The sequence below is a fragment of the Mytilus edulis genome, chromosome 7 (assembly GCF_963676685.1).
Source record: "Mytilus edulis chromosome 7, xbMytEdul2.2, whole genome shotgun sequence".
Classification (NCBI taxonomy): Eukaryota; Metazoa; Mollusca; class Bivalvia; order Mytilida; family Mytilidae; genus Mytilus; species Mytilus edulis.
Genome location: NC_092350.1, coordinates 18170050 through 18194853, shown reverse-complemented (window position 1 = coordinate 18194853; position 24804 = coordinate 18170050). Strand labels below are relative to the sequence as shown.

Below are 24804 nucleotides of genomic sequence, written 5' to 3'. Positions count from 1 at the left end.
GATGTTTAGATGTTTGGTTTATGTAAATCTATTGGTTGCCGTCTACATGACACATTTATCATTATATTTTCTCATCTTTAGGCCATAAAAAAGAATAGGTTTGCCGCTTGCCCTAACCCTACCTACCCAGAAAAAAGCTGCCTACTCAAAATCTTTTATTGTCCTGATTTGAAGAAGTTTTTTTTAATCAGATAGGCATGAAGACAAATAAACATCCGATACTTCAATTTCTTTCTTTTAAAAAAAAAAAGAAAAAAATACCTACCTACCTACCTACCTACTCACTGTCTCAAGCTTTAGGTAAAGTTTGGGCAAACCAAAATATTTTTAAGTTTGGCCTTATGATGTATAAAATTGAGATTGGAAATGGGGAATGTGTCAAAGAGGCAACAACCCGACCAAAGAACAGACATCTAAGTATGCATTGCAATTTTCGTAGACGACAACTCGGGAACAAACAAAAAGGATAACAGTCGATTCTGAGACAAGTCCTCTTTAACAGCATTGTTCTTTTCTTTTAATTATATCAGATACAGATGTTTTATGCATAAATGTGAAAATTTAAAACTTTATTGCGAATGAGAACAATTTCAAAGAATATTGCACAAAATACAAATATAAATATTAAATAACAAATTGCATTATACTAGAAAATATTAATCTACAATATAACACAATATTACAAACAAACAAATCAGAAGTAAAAGTTACAGCGTAAGTTATGGAATGGAATAAAAATTTACACTTGTAAAATTCTTGTTAAGTATTCAAAACGATTAATCTAGACAAAATACCACAACACATTTTTTTGTGTATTTATTGAAACTTGTACTATTGAGATGGATAAATTTGAAAACACGTAACTCTGCATAAAAGAATTATGTGCTCGTACTCGTGTTCAGACTACTAAATTGAACATTGCTATAAAACATAATGTTCTTCTAACAAAAAAACAATATTTGTTTTTAACATTCTGTTCTGTCCTAAAGAGGAATTTCCTGCCGTATCATGCATCAAACTATTGACATTCAAAATAAATGTAAGGTGATTTAATTAAAAGAAAATTTGAAATCGCTGATACACATTGTGCTTATAATGTTTCTTTTGTTTTCAGAATCTGTTGAATAGATCGTCGTCTTCTCTTCCCTGGGCTTCTTCCACTCCCTAGGAAGTTAAACATGTCAGCAATGGCGGAGTACTCTTGTGTCTGGCAGTGGAACCCGAGATTTAACTGGCAACTCTTCTTCCTGTAAATAAAAGACGTTACACGTTACATAAAATTAAAGTAAAATTAAATGAAAATTAACAAACAAAAATGTTTTATTTTTTTGGACCTTAGGTCTCCTCACTTATGGTTAATCAGTTACAAATGTATATCACGTATTCAAATGCATTAGGGGAAACAACTCTTATATGGAGTCTTCGTATCGCTTCCGTCAAAATTGGACAAAAAATCCTAAGGATATAGCGAATAGCGAGCAATTTGGTAAAATAGATTTGTCGCTTTCCTTTACTGTTACGAAGGATATCTCATACATGAAAACAGTGTTTGAGGAGAACACTCTTACAATAAAAAGTCTTCGACTAAACAGGGCCAGTCTCAAAAGCGCAATGACTGTTTGATATCATATGCAATAAGTTTAAGCGACATCTTGGGTAACCACAAAACAAGGCACGTTACAAAGGAGTAGGTACAGTAAGACCCCTTTTTGGCCCCAAAATATAGCATTTTTCAAAATTGTTAAAATGTATACTTTTAGTTATTTATTGGAAAGAAGAATGCTTCTGCTGCATACATATGGGCTGTTTTTGACAATACAATGCACATATATCGGGTACTAGCATCAATAAGTCATGCTAAATTACTGAAATCTTCACAATTTTAGCATTTTAGTTAAATTTTAGACGGTCTGAAATGAAAGTGGCCGCATTCGTGTTCATTCTAAATATTGAAATGTAAGTTGTTTTTGATGATAACACATAACATATATAAAGGTTGAGGTTTAACACGGATGCGGCCACTTTCATTTTTGACAAAAAAACATCTGGAAATTGACATTTTTGGGCATATTTGATAGATTAAAAAAAAAAATTAAGCTGGAATCGGAGCGTTTTTAATGAGTTAAGCAGTTAATATCTTTCCATAAACTTATTGAATCAACCGAAATAGACACTAAAGTGTTTAAAAAGTGTCAAAAATCTTTCGTCAGATGAAATTGAAATTTAAGGCCAAAATCGGCTGTTACCAGACCTACTCTTTTGGCGGAATAAAAAAAATTAATCAGAACAAATACAATAGGTTTTTCCACAGAATAGTGTAAACCACAGTAGAAAGACATAAGAAAGGATGTGAACTGGACAATATATGATGCAACCAGACAGACATTCTACAAGTAAACATATTCATCAAGATTTAAAGCCAGTTTCATGAGAAGCAATAATAATGTATGGACTTTTATACTTTGCGAGGTCTTTTAGAATAAAAACATTTTCGATCTAAAGCCGCCGTTTATGAAACTAAAGACTTCATTTTTAGGTATTTGCCTTTCCGCGGCTAATTTTGCAGAGTTTAGGCGACAGAGCAAAGCTAACTAATAGTATTTTAAAAGCTGAATCATGTATCACGTTAAAAAACCTTAAGTATAGTACTCATATTAGTATTTTACTTCTAGCATTTGAATAAATTTACCTTTCTTCATGGACTGTATTGTCAGCATATGTCAAGATATGTTTTAGTCTTTGAATCATCTCTTTCTTTCTTAAAAGGTCTTGTAGGAATCTAAAAATGAACAAAACATGATGATACCAAGATAGGCATGAACCGCTGTAACCGTTTCTATGGTATTTTTTTTTACCTATTAGACATCCCGTTTTTGCACAAAAAAAGTATCCATGTTGGCAACATACTATCTAAAAAGATTTTAACCTGATTTTCCAAGTTATTTAATTTTTCAAACACAATAGCACTTAAGTCTTGTAGAAATCTAAAAATGAACAAAACATGATGAGGAAACTTCAAGGGCATAGTCATAGTACTAGTAATCTTTTCAATGATTGAATGTATATTCCCGTTTAAACTTACTGTCGAAGTGAAGGGTCCATACTTGGTACAGATCTTTTTCCTGGACTATTTCTATCATTTATTACTTGAAAGCTCCTTTGAATTTCATCGATATCTACTGTTGAACACATTTCGTCGGACATTCCGCCTCCCCAAGTACATTCTCTGAAATAATTAATGTATTGTTATCTCAGCAGTCTTCTGGAAAAAACTTGAAATGTGGTTGCAGTTTTCCCAACTAAGTGAAATATTAAATGACTGTTTTGAATCAAATTCCCTTGGTCAACTGATATGTATGTCATGTCATCTTAAAACGTTTTAAGTGTGGTATTTGTAACAGTGTACATATATGGATGTGAATATGTAAAGGAGTTGCGTATAGGATATGGTAAACCGATTGAACATATCCATAACGGAAAATATTTGTTTGAATTATTACAATGGCATCGCTAAACATAAATTAAAAGCAAAACACATTAAAACTATATAGTAGATACATATAAATTTAGGTCAACATATGTTTTGAAGCTCCTGCATGTGGTATTCAAGAACTATACAAAGTCTTCTGTTTTATTTGCTCACATTTGCATATACAATATACAATTCTTACATACTAACACTGTGTCATAAATATTACTACCGCACAGACTACCGTACAAACTCTGATCGAAATTTGTGATAAGGTTACTGTTTAAATCATTGTTATAAGTGCTCTTCTAACACAAATAGTTTGATAACTCGTCTCATAGTTGATTGAACAAAAGAAATTAAAGCAAATAAGGCATGAAATATAATATTTATTTCTGATTTTGGTATAATTAGAAACAGAAAAATATAGAAATAAACTTATTTCAACTGATATTTTCGTTCTAAAAATGAAATTCAGGAGAAATTTTGTTCTCATAAAGAATTGGTTTATCTGAGGAATGACTGTAATATTTTCCTGTCTATGAAGAAAAAACATTAAAAATGTGTTGCAAACTGAATAAACCGCGCAGCGGGTTATTCTAAAGTGTGCACCACATTGTCATTTCGAATAGGACGAAAATATGTTACAGTCATTCCTTATAATTTAATTCTAAATTAAAATTCCATTTTAAACCGGAGTAACTCATGTAAAAAACCGTTTGTTATGTCACGGTCACATGACGAGAGTATGTATATGAGCTGATAGAAAAAGCACTGGCAGTCAATCAGAAGACGCGTTACATCCCAAAATTAAATCATAACGTTATATTAACTTACTCTTCAATGACGTCAGAAAGTTTTTCTAAAGACTCTGTTACTGATTTTAAGTTATGGCGGACGTCATCTAGCTGCTGTATAAGTCTGAAAGCATAAAATGAAAGGTTCTTTAATTAATTGATTTATTTTTTGCTGAACGTTTAATGGCACACTATTCATACACTTGCAAGCATCGTCCATTCTCTAAACAAGGTATTGGATTGAACGTCCTCGTTCCGACCGGTTTTGGCGGCGTATTTACACGTAGCCAAATTTCCTTATCATATATTATATGATAAGAGATGAAACATTTTATAACATAGTATCGATAACATTTTGTCGTGATCGCTACATGAATACGTGGCTTATGTTCTATCGATATCTGCATAAATGGGGCTTAAGCGAGAAAACTAGTCACTAGAGCATGTGAAAGTTATGGCAATATGGCATGTCATACATCAGAAACAAATTGGATGTCTTTCAAAAGAAAATATTTTAATATATATGATCCCAAGACTAGAAAATGTATGATATATTTTTTTTTGCGAGGGCAGTCTCCTGACAGGAAGAAAGAGCCATCGATTCCGAGTATAGAAACCTACAAGAACATCAATTCAACGGAATCTACGACCTGTAAAATATTCTAATTGGTGTCCAAGTATTGTTTGCTTACACATACATAATGCGCAATGCACTTGTTTTGTTTAAGAAAGATGTTGTTCATTTCAATATTTTTTGCATAAAAAATTGTACAGCAAAAAGAAGAAAAACTATCATAAAAAACAATGTTAAACCAGTATAAAACCACTTTTTACATACGGACTTTCCTGTACCAAGTCAGAAATATGACAGTTGTTTTCCATTCGTTTGATGTGTTTGAGCTTTTGTTTTAGCTATTTGATAAGGGACTTTCCGATTTGAGTTATTTTACTTTTTAACGTCATGTTTGTCAATAAAAGATTTGCTACTATGAACAATCCACTATATAGATTTGAAAATAAATAACATATATGCAAATAAGGTCTATGAATCATTCAGATGTACAATCAGTTATGGAAAGTGCTGTTTTTTCCCTAACCTATAAAGAACTAATTGTTGAAAAATTAAAACAACTACACATAAAACGATAAGAATTAAGTCTCTTGTCAAAATATATTCCTCGCCATAAAAGTGAATGCAATCAAGCAAGCTAATGTAGATGTTAATCTGTAGACCAAAGTTTTAAGAGATGGCGGTACATATGGACTTGGTTAGTGTCACGCTAAAGTCTAATTTCCATAGACTAGATCGTGAAACCTTGCGACTTTTCTCTTCATTTAACATCGTTTGTTCGTTATTGCACAGTTATATTTTAATTAAGTCATGATAGAAACATTAATTTCTTATCAGGACTTAAATTTATGCTAATTAGAAAACATATATAGTGACAGTCTATTTACATATACCAAGACGCTCAATCTGTTATACAGAAAAGCGAACATTTAGGTTTGTAATGGAAGGTTTGTAACGGAAGGTTTGTAATGGAAGGTTTGTAATGGAAGGTTTGTAATGGAAGGTTTGTAATGGAAGGTTTGTAATGGAAGGTTTGTAATAGGTTTGTAATGGAAGGTTTGTAATGGAAGGTTTGTAATGGAAGGTTTGTAATGGAAGGTTTGTAATGGAAGGTTTGTAATGTTGTAAATGCATTTTCAATTCTTATTAATTGACAAAATCAAAGCTGAACTTTAATTTTGTATTTGATTATCACGCGGTCTATTTACATGCTCCCAATTAACTTAGCTCTTTTATTTTTGAGTTATGCCGAATTTATTTTTGATTCAACCAGACAGTTTTCTTAACATACAAATGATAAAAAGAGGGGTTATTTGTCCATAGTTTGAAAGAATACCACTTCATCTTGTATTGATAGTCACTTATTTGCAAGTTACAACATTTTATTTTGAAGACAAAATATTTTATCCCGCATCGTACGAAAAAAATCAAAGTTTATATTTATATTGTGTTTCTAACATGTTTTCGTCCTGAATATGTATTTAAACTGGACGTCATCTATCCATGTATCTATCCGTCCTTTTATATCGAAGTCCTTGATACGCAGAATAACTTTCCCTTAACTTAAAAAGAGTTATAACTTATTTACATCGGTCTGTGTTGTCCTCTCGTCAGCTTTTGACGTTTGAGATTATCAATTGTAAGTCGTTAACACTACAAGTTAACATCGACAAAGTCATCATTCCGAAGACTTTTATTGTATTATTCGATTTGTAATTAACTGAGAAGCCAAATTGCTATACTAAAGAATCTTTAACGTTAATTAATATTTATCTCTTTTATAATTTCAACAAGGAGAGACAAAGTCTTTTAAGTCCCTGGACTCGTAGTTCTAAAATTTGATAAGAATTGAAATTATTTGATTTGTATTTCATGTTCTTATTTCAGCTTAAATCTCAAACGGGAGCAATAATCGGCAATGTGTGAACCCCGCATTAGGCCATATATTGACCAAAAACAAAAGAAAACTATTGTCGTATCGAAAGTTAGCTTTTAGAGATTTGAAATTGTATCTATATGAATTGACTACTTCGTCAATATTTATTGTTTAAATTATGTTTTCCGATTTTATGAAAGATTTTGGATTTATATAGATTTCAGCACAATATATATGTTCAATTTATGAAAAAGGATAGTTTACTTTTCCTTTGGGTAAATTAATCAGCACGTTATTCTAAACATATCCAATTTACTTGTTTCTTTAATAACTGATAAACATAAATCAATTTGATATAGCCGTTTTGTTATTTGAAAATACAAATGGGAAATTAAAACAAAGAACATAATACGATTTTAAATAATCAATTTTAAAAAATCTCTATCAAGACGGAGTGTTTCGGTTATTAACTAAATTTTGGAATCAATTTCCCCTGGAATATTAAATCAAGAATTGAAAACGAAGAGTTAGCCATTGATTTTAAGTTGTATACTTCCTAAGAGCTAATTTACAAAAGGTTATCTCCATAGAAGCCCATCTTAACTGCTAACTTTCAAATAAAGACGTCCTTCTGGTTTCCGACACACAAAAAAGAGTTTTGACACATAGAAATCATTAATTTGGCATCCTGGAGTTGATGCCATTACTCAAAAAATAAAAACAAATGTCAAGTCATGTATTCTAATCGAAATAGTGTGATCAATTTGCCTAAAACGATTTGTTTTATATTGTTTTAGATTAAGAAAAAAACTCAACAAACAACAACAACATGGTTGTAGCTGGCAAATCGCTTTTTAATGTATTCTTCTATAATAGTTAATATTATTCGAGTAACTTTATGATCTTTTTGACAAATTGAAAAATCTACCACAAAAATTAAACTTTTCTCATTGATTTGACATAATGTGTTCTTTTTTGACAAAGTCTTTATAATTTTTATTTGAATATAATCCTCATATTTCATTTTTCCATTATATCATATGCTTGGAAAACTAAGCCAATTTTGTTATGAAACAATATCTTTTAAAATTCAATTTATCAAACAATATAAATAAAAGAAGTAGAAAATCAGTAGATAAAAAAGGGTACTAGCACGAATATTTTTCCGGCAAAAGAATTTCGTATTCTCATTTCACGGATACGTTATACTAATAACCTCATTTGTTTAAATTTCTTCCCTATGTTGTTTTTATTGTTCTAAATAATGGACATAAAAGATCTGTCGAATAATACGAATTACACACCTCCAATCCTGTAAACAAAGCCCTGCTGGAACAGGTAGTCTTAATTGTTATATTGGTTACACGTTGGTGTCGTTATTGTCTAACGTTCAATATATATTGTTATACCTTCAACAATAGTAACTCTTTCATTGCTGTAAGTCATTAATGGAAAAGTAATTAAGTCTATAAATGTATGAAAGTGTCCGGTTGATGCTAACGTTTCAGTATTAATAAAGGTAGCAATGACGAATGTCAACCTTGATTCATCTAACGAACAATATTTTTATTGTCTAATAAGCTGTCAAGTACCATTAAGATAAAGTAAGAATTCAAGGCAAACGTAGCAGGTTTTGTCTACCTTCAAACGCTAATCCATACAAGGATAAACGCGTAGACATGAATAAGATAATGTATTAAAAGGGAAATGCATCGATTCATGACACTTAATCACGAAGCGCACATATGTCTGATATCAAAATACATATAAAGCTACACTAAAGACGACATTAAAAGATTTGAGTCAACTTTTTCTTGGGAAGCTTTCATATATTTAGAATATTTGAAAAAGTGAAATAAAAAAATACCGAACTCCAAGGAAAATTATAAATGGAAAATCCCTAATCATATGGCAAAATCAAAATCAAGAACACAACAAACGAATAGATAACAACTGTCATTCCCTGATATGGTACAGACTCGATCTTATGTAGAAAATGGTGGATTAAAACCTGGTTCTATAGCTAGCTTAAACTTCTCACTATTGACAACGATGTTTGAACATAGCAAATAGACATAATAGGTAACAAAGTCAAAAAAGGGATACATCAGTCCACATGGTGTTATTTTCTAAAGCACTATCTAAATAAACAAATATGTCAACTAAGAAATATAAAAGGCCTTTAGAAAAGCACATTAGTAAAAATTAAAAACAAGAACATAAAACTTTTACCATAAAATAGCACAATGACGGAATTTAAGAACCGAGCCATGTCAAATGGATATCAACAACAATAGACTAAACAGTAAAAGTAATATTCACAAAGACAAATTAAAGAACTCTATAGCACGTTATAAAGATAATAAACACTGTCAGTACCCAGAATCTATACTTCAAGATCATCGTGTACTATTTGTGAAGTTGATTCATCCTAGCTTTAGAGAGGTTAATTTCATTTACTGTATCAGGCCATCATAGACAGATTCATTCAGGTTTGCGCCTGTTAAAATGTTTAAACCCGCTGTTCTAAGACAGGAGCCTGTGTTCAGTGGTTGTCATTTGTTGATGCGGTTTTTTATATTGATTAGACCGTTGGTTTTCCTGTTTGAATAGTTTTACATGTTGGAGCTCTTGATACATTTTAGCTTGCTGTTCGGTGAAAGCCAACTTTGCTCAGTTAATTCTCTGTGGTGAAGTCCTATAATTGTTAACGTTTTATACTTGTGACTTGGATGGAGAATTGTTTCATTGGCACTCATACCAAATCTTTTTATTTATATAATGCAATGCGCGATTTATAATAAGTCACTTCAATACCAATTGATATGTATTCATATATCATGGAGTTCCAAAATGATGGATTTTCTATCACTGCATAACAAAATCGAACATTCGATATGTTTTTCTTTGGTGTCCTACTACTGGGTGGTATAAAAGAGAGACTAAATATGTCAAAGTATATTCAAATTTGAAATAGAAAACAAACTGAAGAGTACCATTTCAAATGCGAAACAAAAACGAAGGGAGATAAACAACAGAAAACTAAACACAACATGTTGATCTTAGATGCTCGCGAAGGGTAAGTGGACCATGCTCGACATGCGGCACCAGTCGTGAAGCTCGTGTGATGAACAAACCTGAAGATACGTCTTAATTTAGTAGGTTAAATTTGAGAAAAAGAGGACAGGATTTTGGTTACGACAATTGGAACATATTATTATATTCGTCGTCATCCGTGAAACAGATATTTCATAACTGTCAACCAACTCATGAAGTTGTCCGTAAAATTTGCGAAGAAATGATTTTAACTTAACAACTGCCTTGTTAGCTTAAACCATTTATCAAAGAATTGGTGACAGGAAATGCAAGCTCTGGAATATAGTATCAACTTTGTGAGACATATTCTTTATTTACAAGTACTTCTTGAATGCAATTGCTGCTATCTGATAGCCCTAACATGATTACTCTCCCGTAGTCAATGCAAGGCCATTTGCACTATAGGTTTTGTTCCATATCAACTTAGTGGTTGATATATTTTGTACCTGTTTTTGAGCTTAAGTTTCGTAATTCCAAGCTTAGTTGTCATAAAACCGTTTAAACCACTAATTCGTGTCTATTTTGATGGTGTCGCTACCTAAATAAATGGCTTTGAGCTTACCAGATGAATTAAATGTGTCTCAAATACAAGAATTGGGTCATGGTTAACTTTCATTGTTAAATAGAGAGAATAAATGGTTTTATACATACTGTTTTCCTCGGTTTGAAACGTCGTCTTCGACTGCTGCCGAGGTCGTCAGAAATAAAATAGCTGTTATTAATAACCACATGTAAGTTTCAACCATATCCAACAAACTGTAATTTCTAAAAATATACAAGATATCAAAACTATATTTAAGTTACGTCGCTCAATTTCAGGAAAGATAGTGCATTGATGTGATTATATTACAATTATGACAAACGAATAACAAGGTATAGGGAGTAAACGTCATTTGTTTATGATTACACTATTATGGACTAAAGACGTTTTGTATGCTGTTTAGCGCTAAGTGATTTTTTAAAGCCATGTTTGAAAGATTTATCAGTATAACACAATTGTCTTTTCGAGTAAAACCGAATTTAATACTCTTTTTCCTTGAAGGGTAAACCATAAAATATATTTTTATTTAAATAAATGTATTAACCCGATTTCAATGACTACGAAACGAGAAAACCATGAATCAGACACGCTAGGGACCAAACAATTATGACGCAAATAACCGTGACACAACACACTTGAGATTAAACGTCTAAGAGGCCAAAACTAAACCAGACACACTTAAGAGTCCAAACTGAAATCAGGCATATAAGAAACAAACGTTTTGGAGGTAAAACAATCAAACCAGGCACACAGGGGATCAAATGGCAAAACCGTGGCACATGGAAGTCAGGTCCACTTTATCACAAACATTCCTGACGCACCAGACCTTTTTGGAACAGTTATCCCAGTTTGGTCAGAACAGGACTTAGAAAACCGTTGGATGAAAGAAAACTTTTCAGTTAAGTTCGTACGATATGCCTATGCCTTATCGAGGTACAGCATATGTTCATAATGTTTAAAATCTTGTGTTGATCAGAATAATTTTCATTGCTTCATGATTTTTTAGTACTTGTATTCCCTTTGAATAAACTGCGAACAATAGTTTCCTCATTAATTGCAACAAAAAGATGTAATGATCTTTAATTGAAATTTATTTTCATCTTATTTATTTTCATGAACATCTTTAAACAATGCATATATGTTGGATCTGAACCTAATTGAAATATATTGTAAAGTTAATTATTTTGCACTTCCTTGTTTTAAAATAGTGAGAGAAGGGGTTCGTCATCTTATTGACTCATTTGACTTGTCACACATATAAGAGAAAGCCCTATTAATTCCTACATAACTCCTTTTCAATACAATATTGTACTCCTATTTTAAACATATACTGCATAACACTTTTAGGTCAAACAGAAATAGTTAACTCAATATTCAGGACATAATGCCCTCAATATCTGAGGGAACCTCGTAAAAAACAATAAAAAATCTTTGTCATTTGGGTTTACGTATAGTAGGACTTTTTACGTCGATAAACTACATACTTTGTTGTTTGATTTCCAGTCTGTAATAATAAAACCAAAGATAAAAAAATCTTTTAATTATTTAGCGTTGCAATTACAATGTTAACTGTCTTTTTTATTACTACAAATTCCTAATCAAATTTTAATTTTCCGCACGTTTCCGCGATACAGGTGATGATAAAATCGTGTGTTGTGCTTGTTTAAATTCAATTTATGCTTGCAGTAGACGTTGATTGCAATGATGAACTCAAAAGTTAACAGCAAAATTGACAACTCAATAATTGTCGTCCGTTATAAACGTAAAACGTTCTGCTAATGATTGTCGTAAAATTGAATCAAGTAGTCTGCTTTAATTGTTATTTTATGATGATAAGGATGTAATTGGTACCAGAATAGTAAATATTCTGTTGTTTTAGAGGTCTTTTGTGTTAATTTTTGTTACAAAGAGTAAACGTAATAGTTTGTAAAACTTAGAAACAAATATGACAGTTTCCATAAAGACCTTTGATCTATATATATTCTTTATAATATTGTTTAAATTATTTTGATAGTCCGATAATATAATCCTAAAAGAAATAAACGTCACATTATAAAACACAAAGGTCAAACTGGGAAAATTTGAATGTAGGCATAAAATAAAACACGAAATCAAATTAATTCGTGAAACTATGGATGTGGGCATGATGTTAGGATTTAAAGTTAATTGGAAATAATATCATTATTGAACACTTTCGAGATTAAGACAAAAACTGACTACAGGAGTAAATTTTGTTTGTGCAGATCGAAAATATGTTTGAGTTTAAAGAACGTAAGACGATACAAGGCAGATAATCATTAATCATTAATTGATCAATTCTAGACAAAACTATGACCAACAGTAAAAACTTCCTTCAAATTAAACTGAATGAAGTAATATTTGTCATTCATACAAAACAAATAATCGTGATAAAGCTTTTTATGACATTTGTTGTTCATTCGTATGATGTGTTTGAGCTTTTGATTTGCCTTTTGATTAGGGACTTTCCGTTTTTTTAATTTTCCTTGTAGTACAATATTTTGTGAGTTTATTTTTTGTTGTGCTACTAAGTAGACAACTGTTTCAGGTGAGGGACCGAACGCTTACAAACTTGTTTACATCATATGCCTCTGTACCTCTCCCCAAATCAGAAGTCCGGAATTCAGTTGCTGTTTTATTTGCATTGACAACACATCTCCTTTTTACGCGAATGTTTGTAGATGAGTTTCTATGCACTTATATAGACATAGATACAAAGAGCTATTCAAATTCATTGCATATAAACAAAGTTCAATGTTTTAAATGATTTACTATAAACAGACAGCCCTTGATTTAAATGAAGACAATTTTTGGGAATCATTTCAGATGTCATTCAAGTATACACAAATGAAAATAGCACTTCTACCTTTCATGCTTAGCGAATTTACTGATTTATCTTTAACAGGAAAGCTCATCTGTAGGGTTAAACATGTTTGTAAGCGATCAACCCTCTTGCTAACCAAAAACATGAAAACGGTTTTACATACATAAACGTTTTGGTTGCTATGACGCTGGCCAATGAAATAAGACTTAACATATAGATTTTGAATTGTTGTTTAATACAGTATTATAAAGTTGTTTATGCAGCTGTTTTTCGTTCTATTATTCTCATGCACTATAAACCAAAGAATTGTAGGACTTTGGAACATGCATAATAATCGGAGTTTCAAATACATTTTAAAAAACAATTAAAATATATGAAAGCTTATTGAGTTGAGTTTTGTTTTGGTATTCGATTTCTCGTACTATTTCCATTCAAGATGACATAACTTCAGATGCATATTTGCATTAAAATAAAATGAAGTCGTCGATGTAATATATATGCTTGTAGTTTTGATGATTTCAATAAACTCTGAGAACATTTGATTTTACATATCGTTTGAATAAATGTCCTTAATTAACCGTTATTTTAATTGCTGTTCAGTTAAGTGTGAATAATATCAAAATCTGTACATTTATTTGACATTACAGTGAATGATATTTATCCATTGCAGTATAAAAACTGAAGAAAACTGTTTTTATCTTAAAAGTTTTAAACAAAAGGTAATAGTTGAGGATTATCTTGAATATTTAATGAGGTAAAGTAGATTTATTCAGTATATGGAGTGGCTTATTTCTACATCACGTAGCAGGGTAATTTCTTAGAAATTTGTTATTTGCATGTTTCTAAAGAAATGAATTTCTTTTCAGTGAAAACTTGCATTTCTCACGGCTACAACTAAATAGTTTATTTGTTCTGAGGTGGTAACGTATACTTTTCAATACGTCAACTATTTATTTAATGTGAGACTATATTATTTGATTTTGAATAAATTTAAAGCGATGTGAGGAAAATATCACTAATGATTCTAAGGAACATGAAAATCTCCCAAAGCTCCACTTGAGTGTATGACTATGCATTAAAGAGGTAAATATAATTCCAATAATATAAATGAAAAATATTAATATTTCGAAAAAGATAAAATAAAACTAGTGATAGTTGGGAGGCAATCAAAAACTAGAAGTTGAAGAGCAACACCATGATCATTAATTTGCATTGTTTGTTTGTAGTTAATAATGTTTAAACATTTTAAATTTAAAAAAAAAATGGATTTGAAAACATACAATATCTGTCAGAATATTAGATCACGATTAAAACCACAAGTCGAAGAAGTATAAAGACCCCCCCCCCCCAAAAAAAAACAACAAAAAAAAAACCAATACGACAAATGATCATTGTTGAAAGGGGAGGGTTATGATATGGATAAACTCGATACACCTATCTAACAGGCTTATGTGCATGCACCTAGTAAGGAACCTGGTCAGTGATTTTTTAAGTTATTATTTTAAGTTTGAAAGATGTTTTGAAAAGAAGTCGTTGCTGATACTATCAGTCTCTGTTTAGTGTTATACATTTTTGTGTTTCACTTGGACATTTCGCTTAGACATAGGTCTTTCTCTGTAGACTGTTTGATTAATATTCGATGTCCCATTGATTATGATTGTAGATGGATTTCGTCTTCTTGACGTATACATAGCTTTACGTTTAATCACTGTATATATCAAATCTACATAACACTGAAAATTTTAAAACAGGATATCTATTTGACGTTTAAAGCCGTTCTACATCAGTAGTCTGTTCCTACCCACTTAGTGAGTGTTTTTTGGAGACCTTCTGAAGTTTAACTCTGATCTTAGAATCACTGTATTATTGAAAACAATCTTATATTAGAAGAGCTCAGTTTGTTCAAATCAAAATTCTATTACACGACGGCATGCTTTATTGCATAACCGAACTTTCAACTTGAAAGAATTTATCACATAATGTTTTTTTTTTATTATTGTACATGTAAAGTCGATAATAAAGCAGGCAAATTTTAAACATTGTTCTGAAACATTTTAAATAACTATATCAAAGTTTATAGTTGTATTGTTCTTCTTTACCTTTCAAATCATGTTTATTAAAAAAATATTGAATCGCTTGATTTAAACATAAAACATCATACAACTCTCTTTGATATTCTCTTTTTTTTGTTTTAAAAATATTTACATACAATAGAGTTTGCATTAAATAAGTTTTCTTGTGAACCATTTATGATGAGTTTTATTTTGAATGTAAAGAATTCTTAATCATATTCTAATCATGCATTCAGTATTTGATTTTTTTCTTTGATCCGACATATCTGATATAATATGGTTTTTATGGGTATAAGTAGTAATGTATTTATCTAGCTAAAACAGACCTTATTGAATAAAGTACTTTTTCATATTTCATTTTTCATATTCTCGTCAGTGGTTGTTGCTTTCCCTTTGTGCTTTTCGTCAAATAAAAATGATAGTGTTGAGAACAGGCATTCGTTTGTTATAAAATTCATTTACAGTGTATTTGGACGATTATCATCCTGATTTTATCGTCTTGGAACCCATTCAAGGCTTCTGGTGGAGTTTTTTGTTGATCTATATTTATTTTTATGTTAAGTGTTTGATGAACTGTTGTTTGTCTGATCGTCTGTTTTATCCAGGGCATGGTGTGTTTTTATTTTCTTCGGGTCATGGTATGTTCTGTTCTTTTCTTATCATAGTGTTGTAGGTTTCCTTTCAGTCATGTTACTGTTTATTTTCTTCTGGTCACGGTGTTGTCTGTTATATTTTGGTTATGGTGTTGCCTGTCTTCTTCTGATCTGTTTTTCTTTAAACTACAGGTTTAAATGCTTCCTTGAAAATGTTTTTTTTCTCTCTCTCTCTTTAAACTTTATAATCGTTGGAGAAGGTATGTTAATTCTATTGTGAATTGTGGAATTCAGTCAGTTCCTCTCTGACCAAAGTTTACCACATTATGATTGAAGCATGCTCCTGTGAATTATATTGACTTTTAGGAGCAGATTTTACGCTTACAATTTCTAACCAAATAGGTACTAGCCTATTAGTTAGCAAATTCAAATTTACGATATAAATTATTCGAAATATTAAGGATTTTCTTATTCCAGGCAAAGATTAACTTAGCCGTATTTGGCACAACTTTTTGATTTTTTTTAATCCTAAATGCCCTCCAACTTTGTACTTGGTTTGGCTATCAAACTGTTTTGATCTGAGCGTCACTGATGAGTCTTATGTAGACGAAATGCGCGTCTGGCGTATCCAATTGTAAGACTGTTAACTATTCAGAGGTTTATATAAGAACGTATTAAAAAAAAATGGGAGTAGTTGATCAAACAAGAAATAGCACAATAAAATAGAGAACATTTTTTAAAATACTAAAGGCCAATACGATCTTACAAAACTAGAACTGAGCTTATATTGTCTGAAAGGGCATTTGTATCCCAAAGTGATCCATGTGGTCGTATTCAGTTAGGATCATAATGAGTAAACGGAGGTAAACTGAATTCAAGTACAATGCATTTCATTATACGGTATACTATACACCCGTCATTTATAATAGCACAAGCAGTCCAATGATTTCATGAAATGCCGAATATGGGGTTGATGTTAAGAAATCAGGCGATAATACAGTAACATGCTTCGTTGTTCTCTTATTTGTAACGTCTATACTGAATCATTATACTGCTATAGTTTACGATATAGTTTATGCACTATGAAATGTCATTACTTAAATTTTAATGTATCAATCTAAAAAGGGAGGTCAAATTGCTACAGCGAATGTTAACATCGCTTTTCGTTAAATAGTGACAATTATACGGTTTTTAAGCAGATCGAAATTTCATAATATATAATAGTAATAAATATAACATAGGTACCTACCTCCTTTTACATATAAGCCTAGTCGTCTAGATAAATGAACTTTAGATCAACCCTCATAGCGTTAAATAACAAATATACAAATAAACATATTACCATTGCGATAATTATCACTTGTATCAATATTTAATTGAATAATATTGTAAGCCATATTTATCTTTTTTATTCCATTTAGATTATGACGTAAAAACCAATTAAGCTGGCTACAAATCGGTTTGTTACAACTATGACTTAGCAGATAGAACGTCTGAAAGGGAGACTATAGAGGATAGACATATCTCTTCCACATTTGTAAATGCCTGTACCAAGTCAGGAATATGACAGTTGTTGTTCATTTGTTTGATGTGTTTTGTCATTTGATTTTGTCATTTGATTTGGAACTTTACGATTGAATTTTCCACGGAGTTCAGTATTTTTGTGATTTTTCTTTTTTCTGTTCAAACTATTCTAGTTTCGGATTCTTATATTCTGCGCAAAACTGCTTCGTTTTCACCTCTTCGATTTAAAAATAACTCCATTGGTAAAAAACCTAAAAGGAGTGAGTTCGGTAGAGGTCATATTTGGCCTGGTTTTGCATGTTCAATGTTTCAAGATAGAAATATTTTAAATTAATGAAAAGACGTGTCAGAAATTCAAATAGTACTATTTTGTCAAAGGGTAATTTTACAGCATTGATTTTTATATCTCTAATGTGTCAAAAATACATTTGTTTTGCAAAATTTGACAAAATCGTCTGGATGTCAACAAAATTTCGTCCTAGAAAACATAGGCAGCAGTTGACAATTTAAATATTCAGGTCAGATATGTATAATGTCATAACAGACATCATATCAAGGGAACCCTTTTGTCGACGAGTGCGATCTTTGTTTTGTGTAATTCATTTTAACTATTTTCATTGAATGAGCGCTATTTGTAGCGTTCATGAATAGAACGGAAAGTACATAAATTTTCAACAAAAAGAAAATTTTTCTATCTAGTAATTGTGTTTTGTTTATTCAATGTGATATTGGTAAATAAATTTGAACTTAAAATTTAAGCTCTTTTAGGGCTTTATCGAGCCTACACCATTACATCCAAAGGTAACAACCCAATGATACAAAAAGTAAACTAACAAAAAAACTGTGCACCAAGGGAAATTCAAAACGGAAGTCATTTATAAAATGGTAATGTCAACCCATCTAACGAATGGAAAACAATTGTCATACTTGGTACAGACATTTCTAAATGTCGAAAATGGTTAAGTGAACCTGTATGATAAGAATGTGTGAGCAAAATAAACACATATAATAGGCAAATATGACAACAACAAAAAAAAACACCAAAACGGTGAACAGCAGTGAACATTGTAATATAATCTTAATCACTATAAAAAATCAATTATACACAAATATATGTTTCGAATTATAACAATGAAAAGATTGACATTTCGGGCGGAGATTAATTTTAATTAACGAAAAAATGCGAAAATACCCCCTCCTTTCCAACAAAAGGGAAAAGAAATAGAAAGCAAATCATTATACTTTTAAAGCCGTTATCGGTCGATGTACAAAATTGGCCATGGCGCAAAATTGTTTTGCATTAAAATTAGGAAAACAAAAATAGATGACATCAACCAGTTTTATAGTAATTAGTTTTGGTCACGACTGGTGCATCAAATGATATTAAATCGGTATCTCATATTACTCTAGATAAACTTATCATAGATTTCAGGCTTAAATGGTCCCGCAAGATGCATATTTTGTAGTTTCGAATACAAAAGAACCATCAGTGATGATCAAATAACAAAATCTAATTTTTTTTTGAAAAGCACCGAGGTACCATGCATATTTAATTTTGTTTACCGTGTTGGTTCCCCAATTCTGACACTCGCCTCATACGCGTATTTACATTTAAGGCATTTTAAAATCTGTCTTCAACGTTTGAGGAAGTCCTGCAAAATAATGTTGAAGTATGAATTCAAAACCGATTATATAAGATAATAAAGTAGAAGATAAAACAAAAGAACGAACAGTCTTCAGAAGTTCTTTTGTATAATATATAGTGTTGTTTTTCAATGTTAAATCTAATAGTCTATCATAACGAGATTATCTTTGAGACAAATTCCGTGTAATTATTCTTCACTCAATATTGTTTGGCTTAAATTGGTTCACATTGTCATGTTTTGCCACGGTCTCGTCAAGTGTTAAATGTCAAATTTAATAATGAAGTCCTTGTCTTGCCGTAGGAACAATAAAAAGTACCAACGTAAGTCTCACTAAAAGCAGGTTTCTTTTCTAATCTACTGATTGATTATTTTAGGAAATATTTACTTCAGTTCATTAATAGATTCTGTTGGTTTCCTTTCTTTATATGTTTAAACAAAGTATGAACCATTCAATTATCAATTAAGAGAAAAATGCATACGTAGGCATTAAAATAAAGCTGATTTTGCTTTTCATAACTTTTATCATAATTTTGTACTTCATGTTATAGTTGTAACATTCGATTATATGACGTACATATGTAGCTGTAGTAAAATAACAAAAGTACTGAACTCCCAGGAAAATTCAAAATGAAAAGTTCTTAATCAAATGGCAAAATCAAAAGCTCAAACACATCAAACGAATCGACAACAACTGTCATATTCCTGACTTGGTACTTGACATTGATTAAAATACTTTAATAAGCTACCTAAATCTCTCACTTGTATGACATTTGCATAACACTCGATTATATTTGACAACAATGTGCGAGCAATACAAAAAGACATAATACCGATAGGTAAAGTTGTTAAAAATAGGGATACATTATGTTATAATCTTAATTACAGCGTGTCTGTCATTGAACATTTGTTGGTTGTAGAAATTGCAATTCGATTGTCTTCAACATGTATTCATATTTACCCTTTGATTATGGTTAAAGAAAAATTAGATTTCAATAATTTCTCTACTGGGGAAAGGGGGGCTTTAAGTAATGATACATCACTTTGAAATAAATAACGATAAATGGAGGCTATTTATACTTAATAAAAGAAGTTACAAGAGTAAACGTAAGACCATCACAGTACTATCACAGCAAACACTCATTAAAAGATCTAAATACAGACGAACATTTCGACAATCAGTATAACAACAACTATTCCTCCGTACAAATTTTAACAGTCTGTGTACAGACTGAAAGACAACACATATATTTAGCAGATATAGACGGGTTAAGCATAGAAAAAAATTAAAAAAAGAGAGAAATTCAATTCATACAAATTATATAGATATCCTGTCGTAAGTTTTCTATAGTTCTTTTTTTATTAAAGCTTATTATGATCAGGTAGCAATCATAAGAAGATAAAGTCTTTATGACAGTTAATAGGAATAAATAAATGGAATGAATGACATTTCTAAGAATCATACAATATGGCTAATTTACTTCTATATATATCAGCTTTACATGAATATCCCTTTCCATACATGTCTGATCTGTCTAATTTCGTTAAACCGAATTTGATAAGTGTAAATACTATGAAAATACTCCTGCAATTATTAAGAAAATATATACACGCATTCGATTTAAGAAAGACAAACTCGTGAGCTTGGGAATTGATTGATTGAGTGATAGATGCTTCATGTCCAATGGTAAAAAAAACCCACCATATTGGCGAAAATTTTTAAATAAACAAATAAACCCAGCATAAACAAGCCAATACCATGGGTTGGACTTGATTGTGCTGTCTCACAAGGTACCAATTTGTCGAAAGACATATGCCCTTTTTACCTGCGTCAAATTAAAAAATTTGAACACTTCAAGTACAGTTTATGCCCAGCACTTGGCAAAGAAACAGCAATCACAATTCTCTAACTATTGAAATTGGGCATAACATACACTATATCTCTAATACAAGGCGACATATGACCACTATAACACATATTCCCTGAAATGTGGATTTGAATGAAATTAGAAGATCCGTTAGTCACAACAAGAAACTTTGAATTTGCCACATTTCTATGAATAATATTTGTTTTCGCTTATACCCATCTATATATTAAGTAATTCATATGTCTATTTTTAGCTTTCAATATCGAGTATGGGTTCTTTTATCCTTCGCATACACCAAAGAAGAAGCAAAAATTACCACCAGGTTTTTATTTTTGAAGCTGTTGTGTAATCGCTTTAAGGAATTTTTGGTACTCAATGCTCATCACCTTCGATCTTTCTTTGACCTTTATAACTTTTTTTATTCGAGTCTTTTGTAGATAAAACGTGCGTCTGACGCAAATAGAAAATTTCAATCCTTGTATCTATGATGAATTTATTTGCTATTTCATTGGCAACGTACATACTTGTTCTAAGCACTAAGAACTACAATGACAATGAAATAAATGCCGAAAAGAGACAATATTTTATATACACTTTTCAACTTGCATCCTTTAGTTAGAAAATCATTTCTACTACGTATTTTCTTCATTCATATCTTTAACTTTTTATGGGTTACGTGGTGTATGTAGGACCATTTATAACGTTTAAACTCTTGTTTATCATTAGTTTGTATTTGTTTCCACTTACTTTACAACCTCGTTACAGAAAAGGAGAAACGTAAATGATGAGTTTGCTGCAAAGCAGTGAATCAAAATGAATATTGTTGACGAATTTTGATCAATTTCATCAATCATCTTAAACTTCTCTATTTCGAAGATGCATGACTTTTGTGAATTATGACGCAATTAAGTCATACATTTGTAAATTGGTATTTCTAATTATTGCTTCAATCGAATTAGAATAAAAGACACATCTTTTCTACTTAATTCTGTAGGAGGCAAACGATTAAAACGACGCCTTCTTAAATACACCTTTGTAATTGTAAAAGATTGAAATTTCTAAATTATCTTCCTTAAATGCATTATAATGATGATCTAATACTGGCTAATTTACATTTTGTACAACTAATATAACATGATTTGTTATACTTTACATTTTAATGTCTTATAATCAGTAACATATCTGTCCAATTTGTTGGTTTCCTCCAATGTGTGATCTTATCATTGATACTATTTAGCAAACTTCCAAACAAATTGTTTAACATTATTCCACAAAATTCCAAATTTATTCTGAGCCGTAGATGTCGTTTTTGTTTGTTTGTTATATGTTATTGTTGGATAGGCGTCATTTTGAGTTATCTTCATTAAAATTTGATTCTTTTGAATTACCAATGTACAACGCTCGCGCGCACCTTGTTTTTTTTCAATAATGTATATAATTAATGTATAATTTCAGCATGTGTAAACTATGCATAGCTTTACGTTAATAAGTTAATTTGTTTAAGAGAAACAAACAATCCTTTACATGACACATAGAAGATAACAGGAATAATCTTCGTTTGAACATTGATGCGTTAATATTTGAAAAAGGCTACTAGTAATCAATGGCAACAAAAATGTTTTGATTTGTTTGCCTCCAGCTTTGGCTTCGGTTCTGTTTAAGAACAAAAAATGAAAAATGGTTTGCTGCCTACGGTCGTTTGTAAGAAAATGTGTTGTAAAGAACACAAATGGGATACATAACAGTGCAATCCAAAACGTGACAATTTGTATATCGATTAACTTCAAAACTACAATTGTATAGAACAAGCATGCACATGAGGAGAAAATACTTGTGATAGCATAATAATTTAACGAGTTATACAATATCATATTAGCTTGAAAAATTAGACAGACTTGTATCAAGTCGGAAAATAAGAAATAACACAATTATCATAAACGTAAGGTTAAGCAACAAAAAAGTGCAATACTAAAAAAAAAAAGAAGACATTGACCGTCGTGTTACAGGCATTCAAACACGTGAATGACGACCAAAACTATTCACTACCATTATCTGTCGTGTATTATCTAATTTTACTACTTAAATTTAAACAATTGAATAAAAACATATCTTTAAGCTCATATGCTCCTCTGACAACGTGTTTCGATAAACGATCGCATTTAATTTAATTTCCACTGCAAAATGTATATCCAGACATCAAACTCTTACAAAATGTTTGTTACACTTAAAAACATTATGTGTTGATATAAAAACTCTTTTGACGATACGTTGCAAATGTGCTGATGGTCGTCATTCTAGAATTGTATACTAGTAATACAGGCCTAGATTGATGGCCTCATGAATTCATAGTTTTGACAATTTGATAAACAATTAAGCAAAGATTTATTATACATATAATAAACACATACATGTATTATATAGAAATTTTGTATGCCTTTGTTTTTTAGATAAGGTGACTGATCTTGTTTTGTAATAAAATTTTGATTATGAATTTATAGCGCTTCATTGGATAAACATTTTTGTATCTTTATCAGTAACAAAATTGCTTATATGCAACAGATTTAGATTACTAATGTGTTATATGAGAAGGTCAACAATCTGTACGTTAGTTCTGCAAATATTGTATTTGTTATCCACTTCAATTATGAAACAAATGATACTGATATTAATATACAATATGTTTTGTTAATTTGAACCTTCAAAATTGCGAACCAGCACACACAAAGTCAAGAGTACAAAACCAATAAGCTTCTTTATCCAGATAACGTAAAAGCGTTTTAAAATACATCGACTGAAAATTTGGTATCCAAAGAAACTGACTGTTACTTTCCTGTTTTCATTTAATCATTAAACACTACTAGCAAAAAAAATAGCGTAAAAGTTTAAAGCAACACATTGATTTCAAAGTATGTATGTCAATAATTTTATTTACTGGGCTATAAGAATGTTAGATAAAAGGTAAAATCACAAAAATACTGAACTCAGAGGAAAATCAAATCGGAAAGTCCCTAATCACATGGCAAAATCAAATAACCAAACACATAAAAAAACGAATAGACAACAACTGTCATATTCCTGACTTGGTACAGGCATTTTCAAATGTAGAAAAAATAAACATTCTAAGAGTTTATAAGCTATTTTGTTATTTCTTTTTCCTTTTTTCTTATAATATGACATCAATTATGACTGCTTTCCTCGTACTCTCCATCTACATATGATACTAAGTAGACATTTGTCATGTGACATTGGTTAAAAGAGTCGAGTAATGTTGTAGTTTTTAATAATATATAATTGTAATAGAATATTTATTTCTTAAATCAGTGATTATACAAAAAAAAGTCATTTGTGTTTGTCGGAAATTCTTTTGCTGAAATACATCCATCTGTTTACAACTAAAAACTATTTTGCTTTAAACGTTAATACTTTATGTTCGTGCTCATATTTATTGCTAATCATCTAAATAATATAATATCTTTAACAATGTTTAACAAAACTATATACATACCTTATTAGTTAAATTAGTTCTTGAAGTAGAAATTCCCAAAAAGTCTTTTGTCGTCAGTAATTTTGTTAAAAGTGTTGTTTCTTAAATAGTTTGCAACTTTATAACACCTTTGAAAAAAACGTGGGTTCCGAACGTTTCCCGCCTTTTAATGCTTCCGCTTATTTAGCTTCGTCCAAAGTGAAATTACAAGCACTTGTATTTACTTTTGTAATGAATTTATTAATATACAGATCTACGTAAACGGAAATGTAAGTCCATCTGTTGAGTTATTATTGTTGTAATATTTAAATGTTTTCGTATCCAAGCAAGATTCGATGTTTAAGTTATACTCTTTGTCGGTTTATTTAAATTGGCCTTTCATAATTAAGTATCCATTGACACCACGTGACACGAGTTAGATTTTATGG

The 24804-nt window shown here is 30.7% G+C and overlaps 1 protein-coding gene across 1 annotated transcript; it reads right to left on the bottom strand.

Annotated features, from left to right (window-relative positions):
- Positions 1 to 552: 552 nt before the first annotated feature.
- Positions 553 to 24717, bottom strand: LOC139480903 (uncharacterized). The gene is made up of 6 exons (XM_071263845.1): positions 24398 to 24717; positions 10461 to 10574; positions 4307 to 4390; positions 3083 to 3226; positions 2690 to 2779; positions 553 to 1247 (listed from the first exon to the last, which is right to left on the bottom strand). Exons 2-6 carry the CDS (start codon positions 10553 to 10555, stop codon positions 1091 to 1093), a joined length of 570 nt encoding a protein of 189 aa, XP_071119946.1. The 5' UTR covers positions 10556 to 10574; positions 24398 to 24717; the 3' UTR covers positions 553 to 1090.
- Between the last annotated feature and the right edge of the window lie 87 nt (positions 24718 to 24804).

Excerpts from the sequence above, each read along its gene's own strand:
- LOC139480903 (XM_071263845.1), bottom strand. The coding sequence starts at position 10,555 with ATGGTTGAAACTTACATGTGGTTATTAATAACAGCTATTTTATTTCTG. Across the intron at positions 3,227-4,306 it reads CTTTCTGACGTCATTGAAGA|AGAATGTACTTGGGGAGGCG; the intron begins GTAAGTTAATAT and ends TAATTATTTCAG. Across the intron at positions 2,780-3,082 it reads ATGGACCCTTCACTTCGACA|ATTCCTACAAGACCTTTTAA; the intron begins GTAAGTTTAAAC and ends GTTCATTTTTAG.